At 35.8% G+C, this 25,536-nt stretch overlaps 1 protein-coding gene across 1 annotated transcript in view; it reads left to right on the top strand.

The window, feature by feature from the left end:
• ITGA1 (integrin subunit alpha 1) overlaps positions 1-25,536 on the top strand; it is a 115,872-nt gene that overhangs the window by 61,070 nt on the left and 29,266 nt on the right. Inside the window, exons 13-21 of the mRNA XM_021695399.1 lie at positions 1,198-1,340; positions 4,754-4,897; positions 6,284-6,541; positions 8,726-8,856; positions 12,432-12,598; positions 14,417-14,553; positions 16,612-16,722; positions 18,533-18,742; positions 20,702-20,782. Of these exons, the coding sequence (XP_021551074.1) occupies positions 1,198-1,340; positions 4,754-4,897; positions 6,284-6,541; positions 8,726-8,856; positions 12,432-12,598; positions 14,417-14,553; positions 16,612-16,722; positions 18,533-18,742; positions 20,702-20,782 (1,382 nt within the window). The remainder of the gene's footprint in view (positions 1-1,197; positions 1,341-4,753; positions 4,898-6,283; positions 6,542-8,725; positions 8,857-12,431; positions 12,599-14,416; positions 14,554-16,611; positions 16,723-18,532; positions 18,743-20,701; positions 20,783-25,536) is intronic.

Here is a 25,536-nt window from a genome sequence, read left to right as displayed (position 1 = left end):
CATCCCCTATTTCACCCATCCCCCCACCCATCTCCTTTTAATCAAACAAATGCAAATTAAAATCACAGCGAAGTATTATTGTTAGATTATGTTTAACATCTATTAGAACATTCACAAATTTAAATAATAGTAATGATACCCAATGTTTGTGAGAGTTTGATAAATCTAGTTTGTGCTTTGGCTGTTCATGGAATAAATTAGTAAAAATGTTCTGGAAACAATTTGCCAGACACTGAAAGAATTGAAAATTCGATCCAGTAATCTATTCCTTAAAATTTGTCACCAAAAACCCCAAAGAAGAAAAAAATTTAAATGTTCAAGGATGTCTTTGCAGCCTTAAGTATAATATCAAAAAATTAAAAACCACCTAAAAATTCTACCATTCTAGTGGGAATGATCCTGTGGTAGAAATGTAATCCCTTTATGCCTTAACTCAGAGAAATAAACATCAACTACTTAAAATTACTACTTAAAAATCTACAGCAGTGAGGGCACCTGGGTGGCTCAGTCGGTTAAGCATCTGACTCTTGATTTCAGCTCAGATCATGATCTCAGGGTCCTGAGATTGAGCCCTGCGTGGGGCTCCGTGATGGCCATGGCGCCTGCTTAAGATTCTCTCCCTCTACCTCTGCTCCTCCCCCCACCTCCTATGCACACACGCACCCTCTCTCTCTAAAAAACAAATAAATAAACATAAATAAAAATCTACAGCAGCGACACAGAAAAGGCTTACATTTACTATGATTCCAGCTGTATAAAATTATTAATTTTATAAAATAAATAATAATAAATAAAATAATAAAATAAAAGTAACAATTATTAAAATTATTAGGTTCTATAAAATATGTGCAGATGAAGTACAACTGATTTATTACAAAGTCGTGAATTGGGATTATGAGGGATTTTTTGTGGGTTTTGTTTTTCTTCTTCTGTCATCATTGTTATATCATTTGTGCCTTTAAACAATGAAAAACCGAGGTGGGGGTAGACAAAGCAATCACAGTAATCAGAGAGCATGCTAAAAGTTTCTACAGAGACAAACTTCCCTGCATTAAAAAATATTTTCAAAAAAAGAGAAATCTGTATAAACATATAAAAATGATTCTCCCAACCATTTAAAATGGATCTTAATTTATTCTGTGCAGACTTTAAGGGGTCAGATAGTATATTTGACACCTGGCGTTGCTCTTTTGTTAGGTTACACAGTGAATTCCGCCACTGTTTCTGGAGATGTGCTGTACATTGCTGGACAGCCCCGGTACAATCATACGGGCCAAGTTGTCATCTACAGGATGGAAGATGGAGACATCAAGATTCTCCAGACACTCAGTGGAGAACAGGTAAGCTTAAAAATTATTGTTTTAATTTAATCCATGTATACTCTATGTAAATTTAAATTAACCATCAATTGTCCTAAACTCTAAAAAGAAAAAGTACTGGGGCACGTGGGTGGCTCAGTCAGTTGAGCGTCTGCCTTCGGCTCAGGTCATGATCCCAGGGTCCTGGGATCAAGCCCCACATCGAGCCCCACATCGGGCTCCCTGCTCAGCAAGGAACCTGCTTCTCCCTCTCCCTTTGCCCTCCCCCTACTTGTGCTCTCTCTCTGTCAAATGAATAAATAAAATCTTTAAAAAATAATAATAAAAAAAGAAAAAGAAAAAGTACTGTCATAGTCAACATCAACCTTAAACAAGGCTCCATGTTAGCTTCCTTGTAGAGATGTAAAATGCCTGCATCTTTGGCCTCAGGAATATTTCAGTTGCATGGAAATGGTGGTAAGATGGATAGATGATGATGTAGATACACATGAACAAATATATACATATAAGAAAAAAATTCTAAAACATTAAGCCTGAAAATGCCAATGGCACAGACAGTAAATGCAGAAGATGGAAAGATTGTTTTAAGCTAGGATTGGTGCCAAAGATCTTACTACGGAATAAGATTTGTGCTAGTTTAGAAGGAAAGATAGACCGTAGATAGGTAGAAAGAGCAGAAGAGCCAGTTAAAAAGATAACGCGGACCCCAACTGTGTGAGGCTTTTGAATGGCAAACTAAAGAATTTGGATTTTCTCCTGGAAGTATTGGGAAGTTATGTAAAATCAAAAAATTCTCATTAGATGATATTGAATATTAAAAGTAGTTTAAGAAATTATACATGCAATATGCAAACATAAATATACGTAAATATTTTTTAACCAAAACATCTGTGTTATTGGTTAGTATTGCATTGCAATCATTTGGGCTTCACTAAATATCCCAAGTCACCAGACTGCCCCTCGACCTTCCTCTCATCACCAACTACTCCACAAGGCTAGGCAGCATCAGCCTTCCTCCCCTGCAGGTGTACTCACAGATGCCCAGCACAGCAGAACAGCTTAGGTCAGAGGAGACAGACACGTCAGGCAAGGACAGAGCTGCCCTCTCTTTAACACCCCACAGGAGCCAATATCTTTTAGAATGACACCATAAACATAGCCTCAGGGCTCTAGCTAAGGGCGTGCAGTTGTCAGAGTCATCTTGGGAAGCCCAAACTATGTTAGCTCCATCAGGTATTTATAGATCCCCACAGCCTAAATGCAATGTCCCAACCAGAGATAATTTTGACCAATCTCAATATTGCTTAGTAGTATAACTGAACTCCTTTCCCCCACAGATGTCCAGGGGAACAGAGTTAGAGTGAACCAAAAGTAAGAGTCTCATGTATAAAGATTCTCATATATATAAAATAATAAAACCTGGTGAAAGGGTTTTATTAGCCCTTTGCCCACATTTGTAATCAGAAAATGCTTCAACAATCTAAAAACAGGCTAAGGTGAAGAGAGCCTAAAATGATGTATCACCAATAAAAATGGAAAAGGAAGGAATGTAGTAGACATAAATAAGGAGGAACTGACAGGATTGTAAAACGAAGCATTTTCTATGACATCTTAGGTCTGATATCACTCTATTAATTGTCTATAAGACAGGAAGTGAAAATTTTGTGAAAAATTACTCATGAAAGTTACAAATGATTTAAATTATGAATGATTTAAGTTTCAAGCCTGGGAATCTGAGAGAAAGGTAGCACCATTATTAGAATGTCAGCAACTCAAGCAGTGTAGATTTTTTTTTAAATGGTATTTGGTTTTACATATTTCCTGTAACAGTGAGTACAAATTCAAATGGTTGTGGGTGTCAGGAAGGTAAAGTAAATAAATAAAGCTACTACACAGAAGACAGCAGGAAATGGTGGAAACCATGGACTGGACAGCTCATGAACCTTCTAAACATTAAGCGCCTACTCAGCTCCAGATGGCTATTGTCATGGGGGAATGAAGACCCGAGGTTACTAGATCTTACAGCATTTTATTTATGTTTGTAATTAATTCAACTTAAAAAAACCAAAAAACCTTTTCAACCCTTCATAACCTATGAGGAAAGGACATTTGAAAACCAATGTCTAGCAGTTGTCTGAGTGTCTAGCAATGTCTAGGAATGCAGAACTGGAGCCTTGAGCGGAAGATAGAATGAAATTTGCAATTTTCAGTAATAGAAATGTTTGGAAGGACTGGCCACCTAGGAGAAGAGAATGGTGGAAAAATGCAGGTCTTAGCTTAGGGGAGGCCAAAATCTATGGCATGGGAGGAGGAAAAGGAACCAGCAAAGATGAAAACAAAGGGTGGCCTGTGATATGGTGGCAGTCAAGAGAGCAAAATTAAAATCATGGAAGTCAAGACAGGAAGTTTCAATAAGACAGCTATCAAGAGCATCAAATATTAAACACAGGTCAATATTTGGGAAGGTTATTGCATTTAGATAATGAAGTGTAAGTCTCCTGCATTTCCCTAAAATACATCCATATCTTTAAAAGAAAAAACATTGCTGCAAGGGGATGGTCCCCCTGCAATCCTTTTATATTTTTCTATCTTCCGCAAGTGCTAGGACAAGACTTAGCCATTTTGTTGAGTAAACAATCTTCTTTTTTTAAGATTTTATTTATTTATTTATTTATTTGAGAGAAAGAGAGAGCATGAGTGGGGAAGGGGAGAAGGAGAGAGAGAAGCAGGCTCCCCACTGTGCAGGGAGCCCAACGCGGGGTTCCATCCCAGGACCCTGAGATCATGACCTGAGCTGAAGGCAGACGCTTAACCCACCAAGCCACCCAGGAGCCCCAGTCTTCTTTTTTTTTAAATTTAATTTCAATTAGCCAATTTATAGTACATCATTAGTTTCAGATGCAGTGTTCAATAATTTATCAGATGCATGAGCGAACAATCTTCTAAGTCTACAAGGTGAAATTCCCTGCACCGGTATTCCAAGACATTCAGTTCTTCCTATTGTATTTTATTTCATATTTTTATATTACTGTGTATAAACATATATTGAAGCCATCCCAGAATGCCTTTTATTGTTTAATCTCATTTTATTTCCTTAAAGAAAATCATGGTGGCATTACTTACATTTTCTGCTCTTTGGAGAAGAAAGAGACATTAGGATGAAATCTAAAGGAAGCCGTTTCTCTTACTCTCAGGCTGCAAAATCTATGACAGGGGCTCATCCTCAAGGGTGGGTCTGCCTATTTATTAGCCCCCGACAAGAGCCAGTAAAGAGCTCTCAGGTAGAATCCATTTCTATACTTTATTTCTATTTCCGTAACTATCTGAATCTCAAATACTCTTCTAGATGAGGATAAGTAAAAGAAATTCAGGCTTTTAGCTATCTTGAGAATTTTTGATGTTCATCAGACTGTTTTGTTTTGTTTGTACCTTAGATTGGTTCCTACTTTGGCAGTGTTTTAACAACAATTGACATTGATAAAGATTCTAATACCGACATTCTTCTGGTTGGGGCTCCCATGTACATGGGAAAAGAGAAAGAGGAACAAGGGAAAGTATATGTGTATGCTCTGAATCAGGTAATGCTACCTCTGAGTTTGGCAGAATTTCAGGAATCTCTCTTCCTTTCTTTCAATTTCAAATAAGTAATGCAGTTCCAATTTTGTACTCACTTTAGAAAAAGGAGCGAAGAATCTTTCAGGGCCTCTTTACCCCCACCAACTCCTCAGTTTCTAAATGAACATTTTAGAATTCTAATAAGGTAGTTCAAACCATTAGATGTTTTCTGCTTGGAAATGTGAACTATTCTTTTTTAGCAGAAAATATAGAATAAAGATAAATATAAATCTTATTAAACTGCTGAATAAACTCACAGGGCAGTCATTCATGGCTCTGGCCTGGAGGTGTTGGAAACATTAGCAGTTAAAACTGCATTTGCTGTCAAAACAGTTAAAGCTAGAGAAGCAGAGAGACTGTGGAGTAGTGAATTTTAAGGCAGTGACCGGTTTCAGCAAACTACTATGGTCTTTGGAATACCTCAATGGGCTGGACTGAGATTTTGTTTGCCACTCCTGACTTTAGACATCATTTGTTAGGTGAAATAATTCTCGATTTCTTCATTAAAAGAGTTTTTTGTTTTGTTTTGTTTTGTTTTGTTTTGCTGTTTACAGAAAAGTCCAGTATTCATCCATTTAGCTTTTTAAATTCTTAGAGTCTCTCCAATTAATTTTTTAATTCATAAATTGTATATCTTTCTTCCTATCATTTTGTTTGCTTCCTCCATCAATTTTTTTTTTTTTTTTTTGGTCCTGTGCTGTTTTTTCCCTTTTTTCCTAGAACGTATGTTCCTGTCCATCATTACTAGTACTTTACTGAGTTTTTCAGGGGTTTTTGTCTTGTTTTGTTTTGTTTTGCTTTAGATAGCTTTGGGGAAAGTTTGCTTTTTGAACAGAGTAATTTCCTCTTTGCCCTACAGAGAAGACTCTACAGAGACTTTTTGAAGCAGCAAATTTTGGATGAAGGAAGGATAAAGGCCTGAATTGAGGATTTAAAAATTCAGTTCTTTGGCTTTAAAAACACTCTGTGAGTTATATACTCACTATGTTGCATTAAAAAGAGAATCCATTAAAATCCTCAATATGCCTTCTTCCCTACACTTCTACAATCTGTTCTTTAAAATCTTTACGTGGCTCTCAGATAAGCACCCCCTTTTTTTTTAATGTTTTATTTATTTATTTATGAGAGTGAGAGAGAGAGAGAGGCAGAGGGAGAAGCCGGCTTCCCGCCTAGCAGGGAACCCCATGCAGGACTCGATCCAGATAAGCACCCTTTTTAAGAAATTTTACAAACTTTACCGTTGATGTACAAATGGTTTTTAACAGCGCTGATTTAGCATGTACTTAAAAACTTCACTATGCTGTAGTGATGATAGAAATCCATAAGTATCCTGTTTATCGTTCTTCCAGACAAGGTTTGAATATCAAATGAGCCTGGAGCCCATTAAGCAGACTTGCTGCTCATCTCTGAAGCACAATTCATGCACAAAAGAAAACAAAAATGAGCCATGCGGGGCTCGTTTTGGAACAGCTATCGCTGCTGTGAGAGACCTCAATCTTGATGGATTTGATGACATTGTGATAGGAGCTCCCCTGGAAGATGATCATGGGGGAGCCGTGTATATTTATCATGGGAGTGGCAAGACTATAAGGAAAGAGTACGCACAAGTAAGAAGTTAAACGTACACATTCCACCCTTAAACGATAAGTGGGTTCAATGCTAGGCTTGCTTCTTGTCTTGCTTCATGAGTTACTTGATTTTTTTTTTTCTTCTGACTCTATTGGGAAACTAGATTTACTTCTCTTTTCTTTACAGAAGCATTATTTTGTATTTTATCCGTTTATCTAGGGTTTTTTTTTTTTTTTTTCTGTTGTTATTTGTCATGTCTCCATGATCTGAGCTCTCGGAATAGTAAAACACAAACAAAAAAAAAAGTGAACACTTTTTAACGATGCGATTTAACAGTTGCAGTGTGCCTGATCCTAAACAGAGGATACCACTTTCTGAGTAAGAGAACAATAATGATATAATTTAGCCAATAAAGATGAGATTATTGTTTTTATATTCAATATCTGTGTTGTTATAATGAAATTGCATTACATTTATATTTATGACTTAAATTGGTATATTTTTGTCAAATGAATTTGGGTTCCTGAAGGTTTACAATTTCCTCACAAGTAATCCCTCCTGGAAAAAAATATGAATAATTAAGCTTAACCTGCAGGGGATTTCTGTTGTTCTTGTTTTAAATTTATTGTCAGTTAATGGTTCTAATCCATAAATGTAATTTTTTCTACATAAGAAAAATATCAATTTGCAGAAGTATTTAATGCACTATAAAAGTAGGAGAGTTTAAAGGAACTTCTTCTAATGTAATTGACTGTTTTAAGTAACCATAAGTAGTTAGGCATTGAACTAATATAACATGAAAAGAAAATCAGAACATCAATTATTTCTTTTTATAGTTGTTCTTTTTGTACTATAGTCAACAGAATTCTCAAAATCCATTCATGTGAAGTTGTGCTTAATTTTTCGTAAAGTGATAATGACATTAGTGAAACAAAGTAAAGGGCATATTTCAGTAACAACACTTCCATCCACTTAGTAAATTATTTGTTTTCAAATAATTCAAAATTCTTCATGGTATTACTTAACTGAAAACAGGCAGTATTAACCATGGGAGCATGATGGAATGAGGAGCTGCAGGAAGGCATTTCTTTCTTGTGTTCTGCCACTTTATTCCTTCACTATTAATCCTGAAAACTTAGTGAAATGACATTTGCAGTAGGAAAAAAAGAGGATATTTAAATCATTAATAATAGGATAGATTGTCATAAGAAATCTATTTTGTAAAATGGTGGTAACTCAAGATGCAGCTTTAAATAACAAGAAAAAAGAATAGTAGAGTTGAGTTTGCTTAATTATTGGCAAAATGCTTTCCCAGGGATAGGTGAGGATGTGCTCACTTGTTTCCATGGTGCTGTTTGTGTATGTGATAATCCAGAATCAAACTGAATGAACTCCTCCAGAACCAATGAGGCAGATGTCTCTGATTTGTTTGCTGAAAAAATAAGGAAATACTTCCCAATGAACCACAAACATTTCAGCATGGAAAGTGTTTCCATTTGGTTTGCCTTATTTGCCTTCTTAATTTATGGTTTTTAAGAAGACCTCAAATTTAGGGAGGGTCTGTCAGTCCTGTCTCCTTGCCATCAGGTTCTATTAAAATGTTATCAGCTTGAACCAAAGCTAAATCAGGAAGTATGAATATTAAACACATTATGTGTGGGTATGTGCACAAATCAGCCCTCGAAAACTCCACATTCATTTGTACCTATTGAGTTTATGGTGCCCTTGACTTTTAGCAAAGAAAATCATACACTGGAAAATGTATTTGATGGAATGTGTTATTTATATCCATCCCCCAAATTTCGTGAATCCCAAACTGACCCCTAGGACAAACTTCTACTTCCTCTCTTGCTTGTATGATGTGTTTTCAAGGTTCCAGTATCTTTAAATATCTCTGTGGTATGGGATTGAGTGGGAACTAGAAAGGAGAGCCAATTACTCACAATGTTTTCCTTGAGCATTAGACAAGATGACGTTATAAAATTTTTTTCCCTCTCTCTGGGGTCAGTAACCCTGGATTATTTTGTCTGTGCTATAAAAAGAATAACCTTTGGTAACATCTGAGTAATTCAACTTGTCTCCGCATGAGGGGCTTCTTAGGCAGGATTCCAAAAGATCTGCAATTTTTATTTTTTGTTAACCAATCCAAGTTCTCTGATTTATTTAAAACTGCTTTTGAAGAGACACTCTGGCATAAAAACTCTCTGTTGGTACTTTCACAGCATATTCCATCAGGTGGAGATGGCAAGACACTAAAATTTTTTGGCCAGTCTATCCATGGAGAAATGGATTTAAATGGTGACGGTCTGACTGATGTGACTATTGGGGGCCTTGGTGGTGCTGCCCTCTTCTGGTATGTATTTTAATAACATCCAATTCATCCGATGATACTGCACAAATAGTTCCAGAGCTCAGAGTATGATTGGAGCTCCTGTCATACCAAATATCTGTTTTCTTTTGTACCCCATTATTTAGATAAAAGCTATTTAGTTAAAGAAGCTGGGGGAGTCAATAAATCTTAAAAATAGAGAAACCATATTAAAGGAACAAGTAGAACCAATTCTTAATTTGGGGTATTTATTATGTGCTTGCCACTAAGGTAGGTATTCTGTTTTAGGGGGCAGCATAGGGAAGAAGAGGGCCTCGTAGAGAATTATATAAACAAGAAAATATGCTTAATTTTGAGTTGTTCACAAACTTTTCGGGGTAATTGACTCTTCATTCATTACCTAATATGTACAATTAGACAATTGTGCATCATGGTCTGTGTTTATATTATATTTTTATTACATATATTTTATATTTATATATTATATTTATACCATACCATACATAGATGGTAACTGCACATATTGTGGTGAGCATAGCATAATGAATACAATTATTGAATCACTGTGTGACACACCTGAAACTAATATAATATTATATGTCAACTATACTGCAACTTAAAAATTTGAAGAAAAAATTTAAAAATTAAAAATAGAGATAATGTCTAAGAACTTATGGTCAAATAAAAATTGTACACTAAACTGTACACAGATAATAACCATTATGTTAAAAAATGTTTTAACTGTACAGTAGGGGGAAAAGAAATTGTAACGTGGTGCCTAGGAAAGGAGAATGCTGGGTAGCAAGTAGCTGTGACTTTGGGGAGGGCTCACCCAAAAGCAGGACTCCAAACCAGAAGTCACCAGTATCAGCAACAAAGGGTACATTTAGTCTCTGTTTAAACGGTTAATCCTGGATTAAATTATTTTGATAACCTTAACTCAAAAAATATTTAGTGTATTCACTCTCATTAAAAATACATACATTATAAGGGCAATTTTTACTCTCCAGTTTTGTTTCAAAGGTTTCTTACAAAGCTCTGAAGACTTACTTTTATGGCCTCTTTTACTCCCAGTCAGTGCTTTATCACTGATGGGCCAAAATGACAGAGTTGGACCCCTATCATTGCCCAGACAAATAGACTGGGACAGGAAGACCAAGATTTACAATGCTGAAGGAGGGATTTAGAGTGGATATAGGTGGCAGGCAATAAACAGAAGTCCATCCCAATCAGGGACTTCCAGGAGCAGATATTGAATGCCCCATCATGTGGAATAAGTTGTGCTATAACCCTTTTAAAGACCTTGTTGGGGCAGATGGGTGTGCGGTGGGAAGTGGTCAAGGCAGCCTCATTCCTGAAGGATCCAAACTACTAAGCAGGGAACTAGACGTACTTGTTCATTGCTGGTGAAAGAGTAAACTGGTTAAAACACATTAGAAGGTATTTGCCAATAACTGTTAAAAAGCCTTAAAATATTCATACTTTTTAACAAGGAATTTGCTTCCTAAAAATTTTTAAAGATTTAATCTACATCTAAGATATATAATCTTTAGAGTGATCACAGCACTGGGCTAGTCACTATTTTTTAAAAAAACAAATTAAGGGGCGCCTGGGTGGCTCAGTCGTTAAGCGTCTGCCTTCGGCTCAGGTCATGATTCCAGGTCCTGGGATCGAGCCCCGCATCGGCTCCCTGCTCAGCGGGAAGCCTGCTTCTCCCTCTCCCACTCCCCCTGCTGTATTCCCTCTCTCGCTGTGTCTCTTTCTGTCAAATAAATAAATAAAATCTTAAAAAAAAAAAAAAACAAATTAAGACAAATGTCCAATAAGAAAGGACTGAGTAAACAGATTACAATACATACATATGTTGGAATAGTATACTGTCATTAAAAATAACGTTCCCAGAAAAATACAAATATTGGAAATCTGTTCATTATATTATGATGTTTTAAAAGTATGTATGGATGTATATGCATGTGTGTATATGTCTCTCTCTACATATATACACACACATATCTATATGTATAGATATATATTCTTCAAAGAAAAAGAAGCATATCCAATATTAATGGTGATTATTGCTGAGTGGTAGAATTACAAGTGATTTCTGTGTTCTTTGTTTCCTTTTTTATGTTTTCATGTTTTCTATGGGTAAGATGTTTTAAAAGAAAAATACAGTTTTTTAATGCAAAAGCAAATCAAAGACCTATGTATTCACAAGATAACTAGCTATAGTACTTGTACTTGTCTGTACAAGTATTATAGTGCACACAAGTTGTCCATGGGCCTTTGGACTCTTTCCAGATTGGGAACAAATTCAAAGATTCCCCAAATTTGGTTTTGGTTCTGAGGTTGCACCTGAGCACTTGACTCCATCTTCCTTCCATCACAGGCAAAACAGATTTTTGTCTTGTGAACTGTAAGGAATGAAAAATAATCTTCCTTCTAGCCTTCTGAGTTCTTGGCTGGTACCCTTGTAATAAAAGATTAACAAGAGAAAAACAAATAGAAATTTATTAACATGTATACCCCATGTATACGTGGGAGATACCCAGAGAAAAATGAGTAATTCTTTGAGGTGGCTTAGAATTCAGACTGAAATACCATCTTAATAGAGAAAAGGAAGAAGGTATGTAGGCCTCTATAAAGAGAGTAAATACTTTTTAAGGAAGTTAAATGGACCTAGGAAAGACCAGATGGGTGATATGATAGTGTGACAAAGCTCATCTCCTGTGGTGTCTCCTGTCCTATGATAGGAGCCAATCCTTCCTGGTCGATGAACTCCAGTGAAGTTCCTTTCAGAGTGTCTTTGGGTACAAGGAAAGTTCGCAGAAGCCTCTTCCTGCATTTGCTGTTTGTCAAGTGCCTACAGCTCAAAATAATCAATATACCAAAGTGATATGTTTTGGAATGATATGGCCTGAACTCCTGTAGTCACATTTTGAGGTATATATTCCGCTACCACTCAGAACCAAAGCCTAAGATAGTCCCAAAACAACCTGGGTGTCCTCAGAACATCACATACCATCTCTTCTGTATCAAAAATTCACCAAAGAGGGACGCCTGGGTGGCTCAGTAGGTTAAGCACCCGACTTTTGGTTTCGGCTCAGGTCATGGCCTCAGGATCCTGGGATCAAGCTCAGCGCAGAGTAGCCTTGAGGCTCTCCCTCTCTCCCTATCCCCTGCTCACACATGCTCTCTCTCTCTCCCTCAAGTAAATAAATAGGGGCGCCTGAGTGGCTCAGTAGGTTAAGCATCTGCCTTTGGCTCAGGTCATGATCTCAGGGTCCTGGGATCAAGCCCCGAGGCGGGCTCCCTGCTCAGTGGGGAATCTGCTTCTCCCTCTCCCTCTGCCTCTCCCCTCTGCTCATGCACAAGCTCTCTTGCTCTCTCTCTATCTCTTAGATAAATAAAATCTTTAAAAATAATAAAAAATAAAATAAAATAAATATTTTTTAAAAATCACCAAAGAAATGGAATCCTGAGAGCCCAACTATACACAAAAAAGTATCCCCATCAGTGCATTCATATTGCATTCCCATAATGCTGGCATTCATTAAATGTGAAAATGTGTGAATAATCATCATTGTTTATGTTTGTAGGTCCCGAGATGTGGCTGTTGTTAAAGTGACCATGAATTTTGAACCCAATAAAGTGAATATCCAAAAGAAAAACTGCCATGTGGAAGGAAAGGAAACGGTATGCATAAATGCCACAGTGTGTTTTGATGTGAAATTAAAGTCCAAAGAAGAGACAATTTTTGTAGCTGGTAAGTGTCATATGTATACCAAGTACTTTGGGGCAGGAGGACAATACATTTGGTCCCGCATGATGAAATCCAGTAAGATATTGTATTTTACCCCATGAGAGGGATCTGCTTATCACATTTGCCCCTGTGAATATGTTGAACCTTGAAAAAAAAATCTACTGAAGAAAGACTATGTTATGGAACCCAATAAAATCTGGAGCAGAAACTATATGCTTATGTGCAATGGTCTCCACAGTCCATAGTTCCCCTCTGGCTCTCCCATGTACCACAAACAACCAGGTGCTAAAAACAACAATAATAATACCATTTCAGAAGTAGAGTTTGGAGATTGGGCCAAGGAGCCCAGTTTTCCTTCTTGTGGGTTTTCACAAACCCTCTCTTCCTTCTCCTGCCCTCTCTTTGGTAAGACTGGTATTACAAAGCACTTGAATACTTTGCCACCCCCACTTCCTGAGATCTCTTTGCTCCACTTAGAAGGTGACCCTGGTTTTTGAGAATCAGACATGTTCCATGTGTGTGTTCTCAGACACAGTCTAGGTATGTCCTCCTCCCTACCTATACACTTCCTAAAGTGGCTTTTTAATGCTATTGAAATATGTTGGAGTCAAAATTGTGGAGGCCATAGGCTGCAAAAGAGTAGTTTACTCTATAAACCAAATGTAAGTAGAATATGAAAAATCATTAATCCTTAAAGTCTATTTTTTCATAATTATACTCTGCAATAGCCCTCTGACTAGAAGATAAATTAGGTAAAACTGTAAAATATGATTTACATTTGCATATACAACATTATTTGAGTCTCATTTAATTTTTGTAGAGTAACTAAGCAATCAAATAAGTAGGATTGTTGCCTTTTTAGAAAGCATAAGTTTAACTTGTTTTTTATTTTGGTATGACTATTTTATTAAACTTACTAAGCTTCTTTTATTATGTTCTTTGAACATTCTGAAGTGACTTTTTCATAAAATAGATAAGAATTCATTAGTGTATATATTTTTTATCTATTGAAGTAAAATCAGGGGCACCTGGGTGGCTCAGTCGTTAAGCATCTGCCTTTGGCTCAGGTCATGAAGCCGGGGTCCTGGGATTGAGCCCCGCATGGGGCTCCTTGCTCGGCGGGGAGTCTGCTTCTCCCTCTCCCACTCCCCCTGCTTGTGTTCCCTCTCTCGCTGTGTCTCTTTCTGTCAAATAGATGGATAAAATCTTTAAAAAAATAATAATAATAAAATCAATATTCTAAACAGGGCTTCAACATTGCTAAACTAAAAAAAAATAATTTAGGGACGCCTGGGTGGCTCAGTCGGTTGAGCGTCTACCTTCAGCTCAGATCATGATCCCAGAGTCCTGGCATCGAGTCCCGCATCGGGCTCCCTGCTCCGCGGGGAGCCTGCTTCTCCCTCTGCCTCTCTCTCTCTATCTCTCATGAATAAATAAATAAATAAATAAATCTTTAAAAAATAAATAAATAAATAAAATAATTTAAGTGAAAACCCAATAAACACATGCATGGTCAGAAAATTAGTTTATATGTTGGTGTACATGTGTATGAGTGTGTGGGTGTGCATATGTACATATACGTTATAAAATAAGTGTGATTAAACATCAAAGGCATAGTGAACTCAGAGAGTGGTTCTGCAGAGTTCTTGAAAGTTATCTTCATGACTGGGACCACCACTGTACTACGGTAGTGTGGATAAGCTGAGTAATAGAAATTTTTTGTTGACTGATTGTTCAAGAGATTTTTCTATAATGTTAATTTAATGAACTAGACCATATAAAAATTACCCCAAGAAAATATTTCTGTCATTTTGTTTCCAGATATGCAGTACCGTCTCACACTAGATTCACTAAGACAGATATCACGAAGTTTTTTCTCTGGAACTCAAGAAAGAAGGATTCAAAGAAACATCACAGTTGAAGAATCAGAATGCACTAAGCTTTCCTTCTACATGTTGGCAAGTAAATCATGTGTTATAACTGCTTTATTCCAAATCAAGAATAAAGCATAGATGTCTTATTTCAAGTCAATCTTATGGATTTCATTTCAAAGTGCACATGATGAAGTAAACTTCATTTTATCTGGTCACTTTTATCAGAAAATCACAGGTCTGATTTTCAGATTTCCAAGTGCATTTCATAAAACTATCTTTCCTCTTCCCTGTGTGTGTTATCAGTCATCTCTTCCCTGTGTGTGTTATCAGTCATCCTTATATTATGGAATAGTAGAAGGCACAGTGCACTAGTTGATAAGAAACCTTCTGCCTTCATTCATTCATTCACTCTTTTTTTATATTCATTCATTTATTCTTTCAAACTGAAATCATCATTTAACTTTTGTGGGCCTCATCTGTCACATGTGGATAAGTGATTACATGCCCTGAGGAGAAATGTTGGGCCATAGGCTTTCTGGGGTCCCTTCTTGTCCACAGAACTATGTATTTCACTCTTTGACTTTAAATTAAAGGGAACAAATCTGGCATTTTCTATTATCCATAGGCTTTGTGCTACCTAAGTTTCTTTCTGTTACAGTAATAAGGGAGCCTTGGAAAGCAAATTATTAATCTCCATAGATGGCTAGGAAGCCAATTTGAACCATTTAAAATGCATTTTATTTAGTCACTATGTAAATGTGAAATGTTCCCAATAAGGGCAGGAGTTTCTTAACATTTTCTTATAACGTACATGATACTTAAAGAAAAAAAAAAGAGGGAAGAATGGATGTAATGAGAAAACACTGATTTTAGTGACTGAGACAGACTTGGGACTTATACGTGATCCTGGAATTTTAAAGGAAAACAGGCCAAATTCCCCCCACCTCTGATTTATTTCTGTATTCTTGATGTATTCATACTCTATATTTTTAAAATATTATAGTCAGGGTAAGGAAGTGACAGAAAACATGCCTGTTGGTGTACTGCATTTTTTTTCAGTGATTTTCAAGTCAATATTCCCCATAGAATATATATCAAAATTAACTTATCTGTCAACACTAAGATCAATCTATAATCAGAAAAAAAAAACTGGAGTTACCCCCTATTTACTGAATCAGAACTGAACATTTAGGAGTTAGAACTTGTATAAATTTGAAAGGGTGTGAAATCAGATGTGCCCCTGCCTTCAACCTGCTAGAAATCACTGTAGTGTATATTTGTCCAAATTGTAGAATCTAGCTATGTGTAGGCACTTGGTATTAAAAGGAACGGACTAGTTTCAAAATTTCTAAAATTCTTTTGGGTTTTAATAGACACATTAACATTTGTTCTGGAGTCAGCCAGGATGGAATTTGTCTCAAAGCTTCTCTACATTCCAAGTGATTTTGACCAAGTTGTTTAGTCTCTTAGAGGCCCAGTTTTTCATTTGTAAAATAATGACTATAATAGTTATTCATCTTGGAGGACTGTTGAAATACTTCTCAATAAAGTGTGTAAAGCTCATAATTCCGGACATGCCATAAATGATGGGTGTTACTCATGATAGTATACAACGATATTGATTGCATTCCTATTACTTACATATCATTTTACATTATAAAATTCTTGCAACTTGAGGCATATGTTATACTAATGAAATTCAACTCAATTTAAAGAAAGTTTGCTCATTTGAAGTTGGGAGACTTTCCTAGAAGTATTACATGGCAGTTTTTAGCTCAAATGGCAGTTTTTAGCTCAAGATCTCAAGAGAAAAGATATTCTTATACAAGCAGCCCAGAGTAGTATATCTTGACATGGCAAAGTATGGCACATCCTTTTACTCCAGCAGGGCCCCCGAGAAGCTGGCGGTGAACCAACTGGTCATGTTCTGAAGCCTCTGCATTCAGCACTGCCCCTTATCAAGGTAGAAGGCAGTCTCTCTCCAATGAAGCAAAAGCCTGATGAGATCATATGTCAGATCAGGTGCACAGGAATGTTCCAGCTAGCATGACCCACAGGGGCAGAAGAAGGAAGCCATAAGAAGGTCAGAACATTCAGCAAATATGATACCAATGATAAAATATGTTATGCTTCAACCTGTAGGACAAGCATGACTTTCGGGACTCTGTAAGGATAACTTTGGATTTTAATCTTACCGATCCAGAAAATGGGCCTGTTCTTGATGATTCCCTACCAAATTCAGTACATGAATATGTAAGTCATATTTTTTTAAAATTCAGAATGCCTATATGTGAACATATTGGGGGAAAAAAAAACTGAAACACATAGACACACATACACAACCCTACATCAATTTTTTTAAAAAAGAATGAGACTCTTCTAGACTTTTCTCAACTCTTCTATTTCCTATTGTTGGAGGGAACTTACAAACAGCACCTCTTTTAATCTCTGCTAAATTTAGGACCAGTTGAAAGAGCGACATGGTTTAGCCTCCTGGAACTCCCTTTATTACTAATGAACACTGGGTTGCATACATGGCTTAGGCATATTGGGTGTCCTCCTACTGAACAAGGTTTAGACCACAAATAACCAAGTACGTCATCAGAGTGCTCATTAATCTCAGGCTTCTTTCAAGGGGGCCCACCTCATAAAACTTGCAGAATGGAAATATAGAGCAAGAATGTATGCTTCCCATGGGCACACCACTGCCCCAAGAGCAGAAGAGGTGGAAAGGGACTGAGCTGTGTTCACCCTGCTCCTGCTTCCAAATTCACAAAGTCCAATGTCTCACACCTGAGAAAGAGTGAGTGAGCAAGAAGAAAGATGGGGTGGCACCAATGGAGGAAACATTAGGGATGGGGAAATAGTTTTCCCCATACCCATATCTTTCACTTTCACTTTCCCTTTTTTCCTTTCTAATATATTTATTGGGTATCTTATCCATACCAGGCTTCAGAGTTTAGTATAACCTAAGAAACAGGTATTAGGTAGGAATTAAAGCATGTGCTCTGAAGAACTTGATTGTTTTATGGGAACTTCTGCCTACATAGAAAGTCAGGGTGCACACTCCTGAAGTTGTGACATTTAAATTGAGACCTGAAGCATAGGAAGATTTTCCATCCTATTCACAGGAGTGGAGGGAGCTATGTTTCATGCACAGAGATATGTGTAAAAGTTTTGAGGCATAAAGGAACTACACTAAACTCTCTAATGTGGCTGAAGCTGAAGAGCAAGGGGGGAAGGTGATAGGGATGAGGAGGGAGGCATAGGCAGGAACCAGATCATTCTGGACTTTGTGCTACTGCACAGATATCTTGAAGAGCAAATGGAATGCTATTGATGGTTTTAGTTGGTTCAGTGATAGTACTGGATTTATATATTTTTAAGGATTACTCCAGCTGCAATGTAGAGAATGACTGGAGGAACAGTGACTGGAACAAGAATGGGTGCAGGAAACCACTTAGGAAGCTGTTGCATTAGTTCAGGGAGGAAATAAGGATGGCTAGACTAGAGGTGATGGTGGAAATGGAGAGTTTGGAGATACTTAGAATGAGAGGTAGAATGGACAGATCTTAGCGAAGGTTTATATAAGAGGGTGGGGCTTAATGGGAAGACGAGTCAAGGAAAGCTCCTAGTTATGTGGCTTGACCATTTTCTACCTCTGAGCTCTATTACATTCCTAAGTATTTGATTCTTTTCAATAAAAAATCTCGTAATTGGGGTTGTGTGTTAAAGTGTTCTCTCATAGATTTAGATCTTAGAGTACTTGACTTGATTTTTTTGAAACTCTTCTACTCTGGCAGACTAAAAGTGAAAAACATCTGTGAAAAACTGTGCATTCTTTAAAGGACTGGAAGAATTTATATCCAGGAGTTTATTATTTTTCCCTATAAATTATAGGAATAAATCTAAAATTCCTTATGATTTCTGCAGTGGAATCTGTTTTTTTTTATGAGTTGCTTAACTTAGTTTGGCAGTATGTCATTTCACTAAGCAGGTTAATAAGCAATTTTCAGTCATGCTTAACTAAATGTTGAAAAACACTTTCCTGTGACCATTTCAGATTCCCTTTGCCAAAGATTGTGGAAACAAGGAAAAATGTATCTCGGACCTCGCCCTGAAAGTATCCACCACAGAAAAGGGCCTGCTTATTGTCAGGTCCCACAACGATAAGTTCAATGTTAGTCTCACAGTCAAAAATAAGAAGGACAGTGCCTATAACACCAGAACCATAGTGCACTATTCTCCAAATCTAATTTTTTCAGGAATTGAGGTAAACTTTTAGTTTTATATTTGTTTATTCTTGTAATAATCATTTATTGAGCCTACTTTTTCTGCTACTGAACTAATTGTTTTTATTGGGTTTAGAAGAATAGAGAACATTTTGTACAAATTATTAGTACTCACTAATGGTGAAAGTACCAAACTGTTTTGATGAATGTCTTTAGAGATTTATGACTTTTCTTAGATTCAGTATGAGGAAAGTATCACTGATGTATCAAAATCATACCTTTCATAGAGGCATTACATAGCTGAAATTGAGACAAAGTCAAAGAAAAATATAAACATAACAAAGTCAAGAAAGTTAAACAGAGGTGCAGTAATGCATGTATGGAACAAAAAAAGTGCTTACATAAAGAAAAATCAAGATACCGTTTCTCATTTTCTATGTAAAATCCTTACATTGGCAAGAGAGGTGTTAAATTACAATGTCTCATTGTCGTAACAGAATTTTTTTTTATCTTGGCAATAACATAGCTGCATAAGATGCTATGTCAGGAATAATTAGTACTTCCACATTTGAACTTTGCTTTTAATTCTGATCTCTGAATGAATCCCCCTTATTTACAATTCTATCTATACAGATAGGAATTAGTAATATGTATGATTCATTTTAAAAACAATACCCTTATTAATTATAGTATTAAAACTCTATTGTCTAGTTTCTGTAAATTCAGACTTTCACTGATATTTCTCTCTATTTATTAGGATATCACTTAAAAACATGATGACTAACAGAGGCTTAAAAAAATGTCCTCCGGGCTCCTGGGTGGCTCAGTTGGTTGGGCAGCTGCCTTCGGCTCGGGTCATGGTCCTGGAGTCCTGGGATCAAGTCCTGCATCGGGCTCTCCCTGCTCAGCGGGGAGTCTGCTTCTCCCTCTGACCCTCCCCCCTCTCATGTTCTCTCTATCTCATTCTCTCTCTCAATAAATAAATAAAATCTTTTTTAAAAAATGTCCTCCATTACTACCACATATTTTAGATTCAGTAAAGAATGTTAATTATAAATCCAAATGTGCAAAGTGATGCTGGAAAAATATTACCACTGAATTTTTCTCTGGAAAGGGGACTATATTAAAAATCATTGCCAGTATCCTCTTCAACTAACTTCATAGCCTTGGTAGAGAGGGAGAACTATAAAAATCAATAATGCATCTCCTCTACTTCTATTAATGGTAAAAACAGTAATAATAATGACAGTCTTTTCCTCAGTCACATTATGTTCCAGGCACTGTTCTAAGCATTCCACTTATTCAATTCTCATTAAGTAAATAGGTGTTATTGTACTACAGAGATTCTAAGATAAACCCTTTCTGTCACATTTTAACTTTGCTGTAACTGCATTTTACAGTTGATATGTTTACTTAACTGGCAGCATTTTCCCCCTCTTATTGGTATGCAAAATAATGGTGAGTCTCCTATTCAGTGGCATTTTCAATTTGATGAAATAGAGTATGACTAACCTCACTTGACAGAAAATCAGGCTCAGAGAAGTGAGGAATCTTGACTAGGAGAAAGCTAATAATGATGGAGTCAGAATTTAACTCCTGGTGGTCTCAGGTCAGAACTGGTGCTCTTAGCACTGAGTGAAGCTCTTCTCATGACAACCACTCACTGTGGGCTTCCACGTGGCAGTCTAGTATGTGTGGATTATTTCGTCCAGCCACCTACTCACCCTATGCAGCACATGGTGTTAGTACGTCCATTGTGCAGTGGGACACCTAGACAAGATATGTGATGTGCTCTGTCCTTCAGTCTCCCATATATAATGTTTTCAGATTTTCCATGGATGGTGAGACAGGTGATCTCAGAATGCTGTGACTCTCCCAACTAAATTGAGAGACAAATCTTAGCAAGGCAGAGTCCAAGGCACAACTGGGAAAATTCTGGAAAACCAAGCTCAAGTATTTCACCTATGTGTCTGCTCTAATTGTTTACTTTTTCTTCCAAGGCTATACAAAAAGACAGTTGTGAATCCAATCATAATCTCACATGTAAAGTTGGATATCCTTTCCTGAGAAGAGGAGAAGAGGTAAGCAGATTATAAAACATACATGTGGCAATTGGATATGAAAAATATTATGCTCAAAGTTAAATATATAAGTCCCTCTAATGGTATTTTAGGGTGATGTAGATGAAGAAGGTTGAGTTCAAAATTTTGAGATATTGGAATCAAAAGCCAATTATTGCATGAGTCAAACTCAAATGTTAAGACAAAATTAAAAATTTATACTTGATAATTTATCTGATAGTAGTAGGCTTTTCTGGCCTGTACACCAAAACAAGTTTTTCAAGCAGATTCGCTTAGAACTTTGTATAGAAACTCTTTTTTCATTTCTCTGTCTCTTTTTAATAATATCCTCATTGAGATATAATCTACATACCATAAAATTCACTTATTTAAACTGTACGATTCAATGGGTTTTTGTATATTCACCAAATAGTGAATTGTGCAGCCATCACCTCAATCAATCTTAGAACATTTTCACATCCCCTAAAGAAACTCTGTACACATTACCAGTTACTTCTCTTTTTTCTCCTCCAGTCCCTCCCCCAACCTCAGGCAATCTACTTTCTTTCTTTATGGATCTGTCTATTCTGGGCATTTCATATAAATGAAATCATACAATCTGTGGACTTTTATAACTGGTTTTTTTCACTTAGCAGAATGTTTTCAAGGTTCATCCATGTATCAGTAGTTCCTTTTTATTTCCAAATAAATTCCATTTTGTGGATGTATCATATTTTATTTATTCATCTATCAGGCGATGAGCTTTTGTGTTGTTTCCACTTTTTGGTTACTATGAATAATACCATGAATATCTGTGTACAGGTTTTGGTGTGGGCATGTTTTCCATTCTCTTAGGGTGGAATTCCTGGGTTATATGATAACTATGTGTAACATGTTGGGAAACTGAAAAACTGTTTTCCAAAGTGACTGCACCATTTTTCATTCCTACCATAAGCAATGTACGTCTTTCTTCACATTGTTACTGCCTTTTTTTTATTATAACCATCCTAGTGGGTGTGAAATAGTATCTCATTGTGATTTTGATTTGCATTTCCTTAATGGCTAATGATGTTGAGCATCTTTCCATGTGCTTACTGACCATGTGTATATCTTTGGAGAAATGTCTATTCAGATCCTTTACCTATTTTTTAATTGGGATGTCTTTTTTTATTATTGAGTTGTGAGAGCTCTTCATATATTCTGCTTTCAAGTCACTTATCAGATATATGATTTGCAAATATTTCCCCCATTCTGTCTTTTCACTTTCTTGATGGTGTCCTTTGAAACATAAAAGTGTTTACTTTGATGAAGTCTAATTAATCTATTTATTATTTTGTCATTCATGCTTTGCCAACCCAAGATCACAAAGATTCACTGCTATGTTTTCTTCCAAGAACTGTATAATTTTAGCTGTTACCTTTAGGTCTGTGATCCATTTTGATGAACTTTTGTGTATTGTGTAAGAAGGAGAGGGTCCAGTCTTTGTCTATGGATATCAAATTGCCCCACACCATCTGTTGAAAAGGTTATTCATTCCCCCATTGAATTGTCTTGACACTTTTATTGAAAGTCAGTTGACCATAAACATATGGGTTTATTTCTTGATTCTTAATTGTACTGCATTGATCTATATGTCTGTCTTTATGTTGGTACACTGTTTTGATTACTGAACTTTTTTGTAAGTTTTGCAATCTGAAAATGTAAGTCTTTCAGCTATGTTTTCTTTTTCAAAATTGTTTAGCTCTTCCAGGTCCCCTGTATTTTCACTTGTCCCTTAGGATCAGCTTGTCATTTTCTACTAAAAAAGCCAGCTGGGAGTTTGATAGGGATTATATTGAATCTGCAGATCAATTTGGGGAGTATTACCATCTTAAAGATATTAAGTCTTTGATCTGTGACCATGGGATGTCTTTCTATTTATTTAGATCTTCTTTAATTATTTTCAAAAATGTTTTGTATTCTACAGAATACAAGTTTTACACTTCCTTTGTTAAGTGTATTCCTAATCATTTATTCTTTTTTAATGCTATTTTTTTTAAAGTCAGGGAGGCAGATGGAGAGGGAGAGAGAAAATCTTAGGCAGGCTTCACACTCAGAGCAGAGCCCAATGTGGGGCTCGATCTCTGGCACTGAGATCATGACCTGAACTGAAATCAAGAGTCAGATGCTTAACCAACTGAGCCACCCAGGTGCCCCTTTTAATGCTAATTTAGATGAAATTCTTTTCTTAAATTTATCTTCAGATTGTTTATTGCTAATATATGGAAATACAAATGATTTTTGAATATTGATCTTTTATCCTGAAACCTTGCTGAAATTATTTATTAGTTCTAATAGTTCCTTAGAGGATTCCTTAGGATATTCCATATACAAGATCATGTCATCTGCACGTAGAGGCATCCTTCCCAAGCCAGTGCCTTTTATTTCTTTTTCTTGCCTAAATGCCCTAGCTAAAACCTACAGTAGTACTTGAATAGAAGTGAGGAGAGTGCTTTCATGTCTTTTTAAAAACAATATTTGTTTCCATGAAAAACAGAGAATAGTTATCTCACTTAATGATAAACAACATATTTGCATATGTTTTCACTGAAGGTTGCTTTTCAGTATGAATATTTGTTCCTCTATTCATATTGAGTTAATGAGGGAAATACTTAATCAGAGTGATGAGATAAGAAGATACTTTACTTACTTGACTTAGTCTTTAAAAGATAGAAATACTATCCCAAATATTTATTTCAATTCACATTATAATATTTTGTAATATAAGACTTCAAAATAGATCTTTGTCATCTTTATCACATATCCTAAAAAGTTGACAAACACTGAGTTGGACATCTGGAAATGGCAGAGTCACATACCTATAATGAAGTCTTTTAGCTTCTCTTTTTGCAAATGAGAATTCAGAAAGGCCTTTTCCCTTAACATATATGGCATGGCTACTAGTGATTGAAGAAACTACAAATGATAGTAATTATCATTGAATTCAGTAAACCATTTTATCTATGGAACTAACTAGATGTACCAATTTACTTTTGGAACCTCATTATCAAGCCCATTTCTTGACTATCTCAAATGAAATTTATTGTGAAATTGCATTTCTTCCCTAAAAATCTATAAAACATATATCATATTTGAAAAATACATCCATAATTCCTCTATTTTGATATGGTAATAATGAATTTCAACTCATGTCTACACCTTCCTCTGAACACTTTAATTAACCATGGAATTATATCCATTTCTTAAAGAATAATGATATAGTCTGTGTTACATTTCAGCCATTTAAAGATACTAATTGCAATCTTAATTATTTTTCAACCACTTTTTTCTTTCTTTAGCATTTCCTTGCTACTTAAGGTAAAAGCTTATATCAAAGCATCTCATGCCATCAATAGAGAGATGGGAAGATAATTTGCAAGGGATTTTTGCATGGGCTCTACACTTAGAATATACTCTGACTTCAAGATCTACATTTATAGTTTTAAGAATTTCAGGATCAGGTCAGTATGGAATAAGCATCGTCTTCAACCCCACTTCTCTGCTAGTATCTTCCCGAGGTCTGAAGACGCATCAGAAATGCCAAGACTTATATGTCCAGGCCAGTCAGGGGACTAAGGAAAGGCAGGAAAAAATGAGCACACTGAGAGACTGGCAATTTGACCCTCTGTAAAGTATTGTAGCTCAAACCCACCCAATAAATCTCCTATTAGAATTATGATTACTATTTCAAAGCAAGAAGCACACTGCAGACCTGTAGATTCTTAAGAAAAAAAAAATTTTAATGTAACTCAAAATATATGTGGGAAAAGAAAATACAAAAGAAAACTTCACACATAATATGGTTCAACCATGAAATCTCGTGACACCTGAATTTTAATCATCCCTTCTGTGAATGGTCCTAAATTGATTAAAAGAGCTTTAAAGATCAAACTCTGTCCTGTCTGGCACTTAATCACAAAGGTAAAATTTTAGGTAGTTTCTATCAATTGTGCATTTTGAGCCATCTATTTAGCAGGCCAAATTCCAAAACACCCTAGTTAGCACAAACCAAGATTAGTTTTCAGGTTAGGAAATACAGCTTTATAAAGATTATCATGAGGAGTCTTGCACTAGAACTTTGCTGAGGACCTATTTCATCAAATAAGTAATCCAGTTTCTGGCCTGCCTGTCAGTGTTTATGAAGAGTCTTGAATTATATAGTTTATATGTTCAGGCATAGTTTTTAAAAATAAGTTACCTGTATCAGAGTGTTAGTGTAACAAAAACATTTTCCAGTTTTTCTTAGGTATTATTTTAACTATGCAATTTGTAAATAAAACTTACTGCATTATTATTATTATTATTATAGTTTACTTTATTATAAATAAGCCTTTTATTTTTTCATTTTGTTTTTATTCCTTAAAAGTCCAAAACTTTTTTATACTATCAAATTAATGGAACCAAGTAGGTTTTCCCCTATTTTATAATGAACATGTATAGATGGTTACTGATGCTTGAAGTTTACATATTAAGGAGGCTTTTATTATGACCATTTCATAATTATATTGTTTATGATTGTGATCTGGTAGACTATGCTAATATAATACATAGAATGTACCTTCATGGTAATAGTTGATGTAGTATAAATTCTTTTTATTAATATAATTTGAATAAAATATTTAAATTCAATATTAATATACAAAGCATATTACATATTTACATTTATTTTTTTAAGATTTGTATTTTTTTATTTTTTATTATTATGTTATGTTAATCACCATACATTACATCATTAG

The sequence above is a fragment of the Neomonachus schauinslandi genome, chromosome 7 (assembly GCF_002201575.2).
Source record: "Neomonachus schauinslandi chromosome 7, ASM220157v2, whole genome shotgun sequence".
NCBI lineage: Eukaryota > Metazoa > Chordata > Mammalia > Carnivora > Phocidae > Neomonachus > Neomonachus schauinslandi.
The sequence above is the reverse complement of the archived record's forward strand: the minus strand, read 5'-3'. Positions and strand labels throughout refer to the sequence as shown.